At 43.1% G+C, this 12,555-nt stretch overlaps 1 protein-coding gene across 1 annotated transcript in view; it reads right to left on the bottom strand.

The window, feature by feature from the left end:
- LOC147692019 (uncharacterized) overlaps positions 1–12,555 on the bottom strand; it is a 413,918-nt gene that overhangs the window by 197,652 nt on the left and 203,711 nt on the right. The window contains exon 2 of the mRNA XM_086939491.1: positions 12,323–12,496. Within this exon, the coding sequence (XP_086795617.1) occupies positions 12,323–12,496 (174 nt within the window). The remainder of the gene's footprint in view (positions 1–12,322; positions 12,497–12,555) is intronic.

The raw sequence follows: 12,555 nt of genomic DNA, 5'->3' as shown, positions 1-12,555 counted from the left end.
AATGAAGACAAGGGAAACATTTAAATATCAGAAACTACACCCATTTGGGCAACAAGAAATTCTAAGACCATCTTAAAACTGCTGCAAAGCACCGGAAATGGAAGTGCAACTGTCAGCTGACTCGGGGATTTGACAGCCGGCCCGCTGGAGACACACAGAATTGGGCAAGTGGATGCACAGGTGGGTGACGTCAGACATTGCAGCAGACCCTGAGGAAACACCAGAAGGTGATGCCTTTCAAAGACCCGGGGGTGGAGGATTATATCCCAGATGGAATTACTGCAAAAGAGACCACATTTGGAGCTGCTCTATGTTCTAATCAGCAAGTTTTTTAGGGTATGCTATGTCATCTGTCGAAAGGGAGAATGTGCATTCACGCTAGATTTCAGGGAGTTGTGAGTTTTCCTCAACGACACAATGTTGTGTTCTAACTAGTGCAGTACCATATCTCTTCTCAAGAGACCGTGATTCAAACCTTGTTGGTACTGAGAAGGACAGATGTCCATTACAGATCCCCATTTCATCCACCTCATGTGCCTCTGTTTGGACCATGACTCCCAATCCCGGGACTCCTGCAAGACCATGCACCCAAACTCCAGCAAGTAGCCTGAAGCGCAATTTGTCATTGCTATGGACAAGAAGCACAGTTAATGGTGCTCTAGTCCTCCCTCCAAGTTGCCATTGTCATACTCCTTAGGTAGTAAGAGAAGAAAGCACAAAAAAGCTTAAGAAACATTCTAAAGGTAACTCACTTCAATACCCTTTGACTCTCACAGGCTTTTCATCCTTGAAACCGGAGTTGGTTGCTATTGAACTGTAGGGTAGTTCCTATATTCCCAATAGGTTCTGTGCATTGGAATAATATATCCTATATTTTAGACGTAGGACTGAGGTTGACTAGGTCTCGATCGAATATATTAGACTTAATTGTGAGTTCCAGCTAGCTCAGAGGTCACTATAAACTTTCTCGCATTCATAAGAAGGGATTAGTTTCTGACAACCGCATAAACATGACAACTTTGTTTCCCCAAGATAAAACTGATCTTCAGAGTTGTGGAAACAATAGATAGATATTTCACTCAGTCAATCGTGCATACTTCGTTTCACCAGAGTTGCAAAGAAATAGATAGACGCGCGTTTTCAATAAAAGGATTTATTGAACAGTCTTCTTTCTCAAGCATAAGAAATGAACTGCTACAATCGTAAAACTGGTTGTAAAATATATTACATACAGTATAAAGAGTAGGATAAAATAATACTGTAAGAGCATTGTATGGTTTCTAAACCATAGATAAATATATACATAAATAACAGAGGCTAAAAGTACTCAACTGGTGCTTTTAAAATACGCCTACCCCGATGTACCTAACCAAAGCTTACTACGAGGGAAGAAGTAAGTGAGGTGTAGCATAAATGTAGTATTCTTTTTGTCAAGAATCTGTCCAAGATTTCTCTTAGGGTCTAATCAGCTCCGTACCTTAGTTTAGAATGGAGAAGGTCAGTCTCGGGACTCGATTTCCCAACAACCCGCAAGGGTAGCTTGAAAACACTGGAGCTGGATTTCTCGGCAGGAGAAAAGACAGCGTCTCTCTCAGTGCGTCTGCTGGAGGGTCGGCTTCCTTCGGCACTTGCTGTAGCAGGATGCATCGGGCAAGTAGATAGTCGAACTGCTCCAAACCACTGTGTGTTTGCTAAGGCAAGTGAGGGCATATTTATACCTTGAAGTTGTCGAGTTTGACGTAAAGGTGGACATAATAACGTCATCAAAGAGTCTTAGTTCTTTGAAAACTCCATGAGTTCTTGGACAAGTCAGTTCTGGAGCAAGGGAAAGTCCCTAGCTGCTGAAGCCGAGTTTTCCAAGAAATCGTTGTAGATTTTTGGAACTAGTGGAAGTATCCCTGCTGTTTTTGGACTGCATGAGCTATGCCTAAATATGGTTATGATTTCTATGCCTATATAAGGATATGGTGATTTATACCTCTATAAGGTCATGAATCAGGAAAATTACAATAGGGTCCTACAATGATACATAACAGAACCAATTGACCCTTCTTCGACTAGCCCCGCTACAGTGACTCCACTGGACCCGATACAGGAACTGTTTCAACCTCCACCAGAAGTATCCTCAAACATCCTGCCTCCATCGGCGTCAGGGCGTTTCTTCTGGCAATTCCAACACCGGCCTTCCCTGCTCCCCGTGATTTGGCAGCATTTCTTAATACCATGTACTCTATCTTTGTCAGGACATCGACGCCGAATGGCCTCCTTGTTTATGCCGTTTGGCTCCTCCCTATCTGGACCTACGCTGACTCATCTAACCTTTAATACTGCTCTCAGATACTTCATGCCGTATCCGTTGCCCCATCTTCACTAACCCTGCTGCCACCTCCACCTCTGCTCCTGATCCCTGAAGTTGCGCCCCAGAACAAATTGTACAGCGAAACTCAAAGACTGTTGGAGAAAAAGAGTACCGAAATAGGATTCATGACCTATTTGGGTCGGATTTAGAGCCCTTGAATTAATACAGCTGGGCGGCAATTATGGCAATGACCAGGGGCAAGAATTTGTGGGCTTCTGCAAGTGGGCTAGATATCTCTCCATAGATGGAAATGGACATACCAGCTAGGCCCCCAAGTTAGAAGTGATGTCCTTCCATTTAGTAGTAAAGAGGTCAACTGTGGTCCTAGCGCTGCAGCTCCCTACAGTGGAAGTTAACAATAAAATCCATAAAAAGTTCCTCTTGCCAGCAGTGTTTACTGCAAAACCCTTACTGCCTTTAAATTAGGCTCTACTGGACTCAGTCCTGGTGGCCTGGGAGAGACCAACCTCCACCACAGTGGTCAACTGACTTGTGGCACAACGCTATTGCCCTGCCCTGGGAGATCCTCCATTTATCTATTGCCATCCCTCGCCTAAAAGCCTGATATCCAGACATCATGCTCATCCGAACCGTCAGCTTGGACCTTCACAACAGGTCACTCAGACATAGAGTCTAAGCACCTGAAGGTCTAAGCAAAAAAGCCTTTTTATGCTTGAAACTTGGTATTTAAGTCCCTCAATGAAACTTGCTTCCTAGCACACTACACCCATGCCCTATTGGATATTGCTCAAGTAGTTGTGCCTCACGTACCAGAGGAGATGAGGGCACACTTCTAAGAGGTGATCCAGGATGGTCAGAATTCTGCACTCCATATAATAAAATTTGGACTGGGCACCCTCTATTCGGTAGCCAGGGCCATGGATACTTCTATCTTTATTTGCAGAAATGTATAGCTACACACTTCTGTTTTCTTGCCTAATGTCTATTCCAGCTTCATGTACCCCCTAGTTCTATGGTTCCCAAACTTTTGACTCCTGAGGACCCCCATTGAGTCATCACTGGAAGCCAGGGACCCCCAAGCAATTTATATGAATTCAATTTCAAACATTAAAACAGTTATTCGAAAACAATAAACACACGTGTGCACACAAAACAAATACTCAAATTACTAAGGATTTTAGTATTTTATATTGGTTAGCAAATAACAGGAAGGTTGGTGCTGCATCTCAGTGACTAACTTTTACATGGTTGGTTTTATTTCGCAGTACAAGCCTCCTGCCAGGGCCAGACAGGAAACCCAAAGCAGCCCTGGTAAATGTTTTTAGACCGGTCCCCATGCAGTGCACACCAAGTGCACTGAGTGAGGCTGACCACTACAAAGGGGGCTTTGGGATGCTCTCCCACCAAGAAAATTTAGGAAGCAATTGTGCATTCTACAACAAATGTATTATTATATATTGAATTGTATCAGCTTTAAATGAATAGTTAATGTAGACCTTACTATGCACCAGGATACGACAATCTTTGTTGGGGTTCTTCAATGATTCCCTTATTATCACCCTCCAACAGTGCCTCTCATTTCTCCATAGCCCCTCTGTCACATGTATTTAATTTGTTTTATAGCATCACTCATACCATTGTAGGATGTCAGAGTATTTTACATCACATGCACATAGGGGCAGATTTCCAAGCCCCTTACGCCACCAGTGCGTCACAAAAAGTGACGCACCAGTGGCTCATTTTAGTGCCTCATATTTCCAAGGCAGGAAATTCCACCCTCCGTGACTTGTCCTGGTCTTGTAAATATGACCCATTTGCACACAGCACTTTGCGTGAAAGGGGCGTTCCATGGGTGTTGCTGTAGGTGTTCCCACACAACACCCATGAAACCAGACACTTTTCCAGTTTTACTAGAAATCGTAAATCTTGAAATGTGTCTGAACGCTATGCCTCCACAGGGGAGGAGTAGGGAGGCGCAACGAGGAGAAATGTATTCATTTCTCCTTGTTTGTTTCTTCTTTCTATACATGTTGCATTCTGCAGCATGCATAGAAAGAGGAAATCACCTCTGGTGAATATTTATGTACAGTAAGGTGCCCTTTTCTGCACATAAACAATCAGTAAAACAATGACGTTTTGCAAGTTCTATGTGTACTAATGCAGCACACTTAGAAGTTGAAAAATGCCATTTCTGATTGTTTTTGAGTAGGAAAGGAGCCCTTCCTACATATAAACAATCTCCCCACGACACAGGCATCCTTGCACCATGGTGCAAGGGTGCCTGTGCAGGCTCATGGCAGAAGTATTTACGCCAGCGCAGGGGGGGAGAGCAGAAATGCAACATATTGTTAAAAATATGTCACATCCCTGTGTTTTGAAAGTGACTCAGTGTGGCGCAGCCAAATGGCTTGCGGCACACACCGAGTCACTTTCTTTGTAAATCTGCCCCATAGAAACAATGATTCTCATGTGTAAATCAGTATATAGAAAATGTTACATAAGGCAAATGCGACAACAAGGTGTAGGATTCATATGTCAGTCTTACTGGTAGGCATTTTTAAAGAGTGCTTGGTCTGGAGAAGCACAAGCTCAGGATTCAGAACATAACACAGTGGTTAGCATTGACTTTAACAATAAAAATGTATTTCCACCCAAATACACCTTTTGAACCTCTGGCATTCTGAAGATAGGTACTCCGAACCCAGTACATTCCCTTACTATGGGGAGAATATTATTGAAGTGGTGAAAAGGACTGATATATGCCTTATCCCTTGCTGTTCCTTGCATAATTGCAGTTTCTATCTCCGGCTGTACTGTTCGGGTGGTCTTTATTTTCAACAACTTTACAGTCCAGGCGTGACATCTACTCCACCAACCAGGGACTGTGCCATTTATACAAGGCACCCTGATCCACTCATCTGCTACTCTTTTGACACGAAGACTAAGTACTTAAACTATCATTTTCCACAAATCTTCAGACAGATTGAGTTGTTGCTACAACCGCGTTGATCTACCCTTACTTTGACCACGTCAACATCTAAATTCGTATTAGTTTGAGAACTTCATTGACCTACAACATGGACACGTTGTGTTTGGGATTAGCAGGTCCTGGGTTCATCTTTAAATATTGCCGTTCTCTTTTTGCCCAGACGAAGTCCCCTTTGGGACAAAACGCGTTGGCTGAGGCCTTTTAAAGATTTCTAATAATAAAGGAACTTTTTCTGCTTACCATTTTTACTACGGACTTCTTTCTTTGGTGCACCATCCTTCACTCATGCAACTTGGTAGCTGCCCAGACAGTGGAGCTTTAGTGTGGCTAGCCCCGGATGTGACTTGGACAACAATTTAAACTCTTCCTACTGCGAAATTTAAGTGCGAACCTTGGTCAGCCACAACTTTCTTTACTGACATTACCTTTTTAGCAGCATCAGGATAATGAAAAACTTGGAAAACCATATGTTTCTAACTTGTACCATGCAGTTTGCAACCAGCTCTTTGATGACAGTTTATAGTTCACTGTGCTAGATTACGATTGTCACTTATGAACTGCACAGTAACAAAAGAATCTCTGTGACAAAAGCAGTAACCCACTAACCTATGCACATAAAACACTGTTCTTTAAAATGCATGGTACACGTTATTTGCAGTAGGCATATTAACCCTCTGTGCTACATTAGATAAGTCAAAGCTGCCACTGGATAAAACTCCCATCTCTCTCCAGCAGGTACATTAATTACTGACGTTATCTTGACATTTTTATTGTTGCCGGAAAACTGCTAATTCTACAAGGAACTTTGTTGTGCTTTAAAAATTGCTGCTTGAGGACCACCTGGGAATGTGTCACGGACCCCTGGGGGTCCGCGGACCACAGTTTGGGAAACACTGGTAAGGCCTTTCTTCATAAAAAAATGGCAAATTGTAGGATATCGCAAACACAAGGACATGATGGACGGAGCACTGAACCTTTTCAGACACTCACACCAAGTCACAGATCTGGGTTGAATCCATCATCGTTCTTTAGCTCACTTCGCTACCACAGTTCAGACACAGCTATATGCAAATCAGTCTTGACCCTGTGCCTCATGGGAACAGTCCAGCCCGAACTGGCAAGCTATGTCTTCCCTGGATTTAATGTGATCTTTTACTGGATTTAATGTGATCTTTTTATAGGAAGCATTCTTAGAATCGTGTAATCTAAAATTAGTTATCCCTAGATATTTTTCCGTTACTATTATTGCCTCTTTGGGGGCAGCGGTGAGTGGAAAAACCAAAAACTGCAACACCATGGCTCCACTTTCAGCAAAATTATGCCTTGATTGATCTGTGGAGAATAGATAATCTTGGTATCTTACTATACATGCTTTTTGCGACAATTTATTACTGCATCTCTATTCTATTATATTCTGCAGTACTTGTATAGTGAATGGCTGCCTGTGGGCCACCCAGCGCTTTCTCATTTATCGTAGAATAGCCCGGGAATGAGATTGCTCCCTGAATAGCCAGGTCTTTAAAGCTTTGCGGAAGGGGAGTTCCTGCTCCAAAGGACAAAGTTTGAGGGGGAGGGAGTTCCAAAGCTTTGACGGCAGAAAAGACTTGGAGGGGCCTCCCCAGCGCAATCTCCTAATCCTCGGAACCTTGAGTAGGTGGGCAGATGCTGTCTCAGAGACCTGCTGAACACATACAGAGGCTACTTACCGTATTAACTGAGGACCTCTACTGTTTATTGCCCTAAAGAGGATGCTTAGGGACTTAAACTGGACCCAGTGCACCCCCGGAAGCCAGTGGAGATGCTTGAGGGCCTTAGCAGGTTACTGACATTTAGAAGTGCCTGTAAGAAGTCAAACTGCCGCGTTCTGCACAATCTGCAGTCTTTTGACCACATAGCACGGAGAACCGAGGTATTCCTATAGTCTAGGCATGCCAGAACCAGGGCCTGAACAATCACTCTTCTATCTGTAAAAGGGAGGAGTTAAAACCTTTTACTCAATAATCTCAGAATGCTAAAGAAGCTTGCAGAAATGTCTTGACTTGGTGTTCCATTGTGAGTGCACAGTCTAGCCATACACCGAGGCGCTTTATTAGGCCTATGGGGGTCAGTGAGTTGCTTTGACAGTCTGGAATGGGCATCTGGACACTGCTCTGGGAGCTTTTGCCCCACAACATGACTTCCGTCTAGACCTTGTTGAGTTTTAGTTTGCAGCCAGCCATCCAGTTGGCTACTTCTCAAAGGCATGGCGTTAGGGATAGATGGTCTGAGATATGGTATAGGAAAATAGACATAACCAACTGGGTGTCATCAGCATAGGAAACCAGTGAGAGTCCAAATGATTGCACAATGTCAGCAAGGGGGAGCATGTACTAATTAAAAAGTGTAGGGCTCAAGTAAGATCCCTCAGGGACCCCACAATTGAGGGAAAGATTTGTTGAATAGTGTGTCGGATCTAAAACCTGAATGGTTTGGTCCTTCAGAAAAGAGGAGAGCCATTCAAGTGCTCCAACCTTAATGCCGACATTTAACACTCTGAATGAGTGTAGAATTATCTACAGTGTCGAAGGCAGCACCTAGATCGAGGAGGATAATAGCTACATATACTTTTTAGGTCTCGCGACCTATCAATGCGTGCAAGCGCATTGAGCGGAGCGAGAATTCATGTCGGCAAAATCCTCGTCAAACCAGGGGCTTTCAGCCGCGGTTTTCTTGAAGTTCACATGAATCACGTGAACAAACAAGCACGGGCATCAGGCACTCCTCCCACACCTCACGGACATCTGTTCATTTCTCCTCCCCCTCCCCAGCCAGCTTCCCCCAGGCCCCTGCTGCTTCACACCCTCATCGCCGCTCGGCCCCCTCCCCTGCCCGACGTGTCGCATGCAAGCCCAGCCTCTGCACCCTCTGCACTCCTCCCCTCGCTCGCATTCCCAGGCTCTCCCGCCCCCATCCGGCAACAGGCACTCCTCCAACACCTCACGGACATCTGTTCATTTCTCCTCCCCCTCCCCAGCCAGCTTTTCCCAGGCCCCTGCTGCTTCACACCCTCATCGCCGCTCGGCCCCCTCCCCTGCCCGACGTGTCGCATGCAAGCCCAGCCTCTGCACCCTCTACACTCCTCCCCTCGCTCGCATTCCCAGGCTCTCCCGCCCCCATCCGGCTTCCCTCCCACACTTCTCCCAAGACAGCCTCTGCACCCTCTGCACTCCTCCCCTCGCTCGCATTCCCAGGCTCTCCCGCCCCCATCCGGCTTCCCTCCCACACTTCTCCCAAGACTACAATGAAAATGAGAACAGACCCCTTTGGTTTATTCTGTGGATCAGCGATGTGTCTTCTTGCGTGTTAAACTCGCATGAATGCATGTGCGTGCTTTATATTGGATCTGTTTGAAGCATTGTGCACCTCTCGCTGGAGGTCAGAAATGAATCACTATGCCTGTATTGTTGTAAATTTGTGGAGTTACCAAGGTCACCGAAAGCTGCCATGTCAGGTGCAGCTATAAACGGTACGGCAAGAAAATATTTCAGCGCTCTGGGTCACAAAGTCATAATGTGATCATTAAGTTGACTCGGTGGTGATGTAGCATGTCAGAAACCCTCTATACTTTATAGGCTTTTTAATGAGATTCAGCTTTCAATCTGACCATATATCATACAATGTCTTGCTGCATTACTATGTTCCTTTTAGATTGGCTGGTGCCAGTTCTTCGTACCAAGGAACCACTATGTGCTAAAAATAGCCTTTTGATGAAAGGTTCTCCTAAAAATGTGCTAGGTCACATGGGTCCACACACGATAAATAAAAACTTTTAATCATTCAATAAGTGCATTGAAGGACAAATGGAACCAGGAGTAAGATTATTTATTGTAAAGTGTTGGGACAAAACAAGCATGCTGGGTATAAAGAGCAGTTAAATGTGTGCAACGGGAGATACAGGCTACCCTTGACTGGTGCAACACATCACTTGCTGGTGGCTACAGACTGGATAGATAGACCATATCCTTATTGCACACTAAACGGAATTGAATTTCAAAGAAGTTGGAGTTTGCAAGTAGAGAGGACTCCATTACTTGCATGCTTTACAGACTGGAGACATGTTCACTAATGAGCAGCAGTTCATCTTATCCATTTGGAATTAACAAACCGTGGTCTGTGAAGCACCACGTTTTAACTGGTTGTCATTTTTGCCTGTTCGTCAAGGTTGGTGCTTTGCTGCTGTCTCTTTAATAAGGCAAGCAGCATAATTTGGGCTGCAGACAATATTTGAAAAATGTCTTAGCCACCATTGCATATATCATGCTTTCTTTGCTTTCCATATATTTACTTTCTCACAGGTGGAATTGACTGTAATTGGATGTCCTTTACTGGCAAGGTGGTTTGTGTCCCTTGTGCCTATTATGCTGTAAGTCAGGTACCACATTGCTTGGCGGCAATATCTGGAGTTCAGTAAATGCCGCTATCTTTGAATACACATGAGTTTCTGCTCATCTGTTCTTCAATGTGATTCGCTGATGGAGGAGTACAGCATTACTGTTACATGAATGCGAGAGGAAGGTCGAAGCCACATCTTTGTTGATAGAAAGGATTGCATACTCATAATTGCTTAGCACAAGTTTATGCTAATATGCATAAAAAAATGCAAGTACGGTGTGTTAGGTCGTGGATAATTATGCATACACCACCTGTCGGCTTCACACTAACACAGTAACCTGCTCTATATAGCATCTGCTTGCGAACGAAGCAAGCACTGGCGTTGCCAATAGGTCTCGCAGTAGGAAAGTTGGAGCTATTGGCTTTGTAAATGACATTTTATATTTATATATTGTTATTGACAATTCCAATAACGATATATAAATATAAAATGTCATTTACAAAACCAATAGCTCCAACTTTCCTACTGCGAGACCTATTGGCAACGCCAGTGCTTGTTTACCTTTCTTGTCTTTGAGAAAAAGAGCAACTTGTTTTAGGCCAACTTCTTTTCAGATCATACAATACTTTCGTTGGTAATATAGATAGATGTTTATACTAGGCCTAAAGTCAGATGACGATTCAATAAACTACTTCTTTTAGACCAGACCTTGAAATAAGAAACTAGATCACTAAGTAATGAATTTTTTCAAATCCTCAATAATTCAGCATCATTTTTTTCAGCGTGGGTAGCCTTTAAGGAAGGGTTTAGGGGATATGTGATTGTTTATAAGTTGAGGGTATTTAGATAGTTTGAGGACAAGTATGGGGATTGCAAAAGGCTGTTGACTCTGCAGTAAAACAACTTGCCAAGCAAGGTGCAACAGAAGATGAAAAAATGCTGTCCGAAGCAAGTCAGAACCTTAGGAACTTTTTGTGGCGGTATGAAATATGCAACAATAAGTCCTTTCAACAGAAATTATAAGAGCAGGTCAGCAGGCAGGTCAACTCCTTGTATGGTATTCCAAAATAGGAGCTAAAAACAACTCGTAACACTTGATAGTCAATCCCAAGACGAATGAAGAAGTTACTCATAGTGAAGATATTAATTTTAAAAAATCCAGCATTATAAAGAAGTTTATCAGATGTCATATTGGTCTCTCACTGAAACGTTGACTAATTTCTTAGTTTATTTGATCTACTTAAACTTGTAGAAGCCAGAAATATCTCTCATAGCAAAAGTGATTTCTAAAAACATATAATGTCGCTTATGCCATTGGCAGCAGGACCAAGAACTTTGTTTGGCTAGCTACAACATGAAAAGTAATGCTGTAGCCACTTTTACACCTGAAAAATTATTTGAAAAACCAAATAGGCAGGGAAGGGATATCCGGGCCCCTTTGCTGTTGTAGGGGGCGTGCCGAACTGAATAAACATATTTTTTGGGTTCATCGCGAACCTGCAATACTCCTGCAAAAAGCCACCGTAGTGGCCCTCCTGTGTTCCCACTGGAGTACTATGGGACCATCAAATTGTTTTAAAAAAAAACTTAATATGGAGTTGGGGTCTTTAGGGTGCTGTCTGCACACGGAGGTTTGGCTGACAATGGGGGTTGGGCATAAGGCTGGCCACAGGCAGTGGTAGTCTTGGGGTTGGGCACAGACATATTGTAATAAGATCACACTTTTCATTTAAAAATACATAGAAAGTCATCCAATGAACCAAAGGTTAAAGTAGAGTTACACGTAACTAAGGTAGGAACATTTTTACTTACATTAAAAAAAACTTAGAAATTCACAAAAAAACAAAGGTCAAAGTGGAGTTATAAGTAGATCTACTAATAATAAAAAAAACTATCCTTTAAAAAACACAAAAGAACAACAGAAATTCACCAGTTATACGTAACTGACCTATATTTATTTTGCATCGCTATGAAATACATCACATATTGCATCATTGATGCCATCTGAAATCTATAGCAGTGCAAGTCATAAGTAGGTAAGTTATGTATGATTGGCATATTTCAGTGTTTTATTTTGCTTTTTACAGGGTAATTGTTTATTATTAGAAGACCTACGTATACCCTCACTTGAACATTTGTTTTTTTCAGCGACACAAAGAAAAACATCGAAATCACTGAGGTTACCACTATTTCCAAGTGGTTCTAATTAACATTCTATCTTTCAGGTATGCATTGGTGACCAGCTCTCTCCAGGTCATAACGGGCACTGATTCCAGTCCAGTGCTTTCGTGTGATAACGTGATGCACTAAGGATACCGTAGCCTTGTTTGGCTTTTACTGACCTACATAGGCTAACACACTTGAACACTATGATTTGTAGGTGAAAGGTTCTGGAAAGGACACAACGTCCGTAATGGCCTTGTTTAACCACCGACAAAAAAAGACAATTGATGCTCACATTCACTGCCCACCTGCCTTCATCAAAAAGGCACTTATTGCTCAGCAACTATAGTGAGGAGCTCATGTGCTCATGTTATGCATCTCCCACTTTCAAATATTGCTCGATGTATAGCCACCTTCTTGTGCTCACTCGTCATACTGTTTGCCAACTCACTGCATTTTCTTGGCGAAAAGAAATTACCTGCGATTAACCAGCCGAATGAGAAAGCAACGAGCATCCTCATGAGCGTATAAACCATCAAATGTGGGCCAAGGAAATATCCGGTTAAGATGATAAGTATGTTAACAGGTCCATTAACAAGAAGGTATATGGGTATGCGAGGTTCCAAGTTGCAGTCATATAAATAGATTGCACCTGTGGGTGAACAAACACAAGAGATGAAGCATAGTGATAAAGGTGCTGCATTCGTAAAA

The sequence above is a fragment of the Lissotriton vulgaris genome, chromosome 9 (assembly GCF_964263255.1).
Source record: "Lissotriton vulgaris chromosome 9, aLisVul1.2, whole genome shotgun sequence".
NCBI classification, from domain to species: Eukaryota; Metazoa; Chordata; class Amphibia; order Caudata; family Salamandridae; genus Lissotriton; species Lissotriton vulgaris.
The sequence above is the reverse complement of the archived record's forward strand: the minus strand, read 5'-3'. Positions and strand labels throughout refer to the sequence as shown.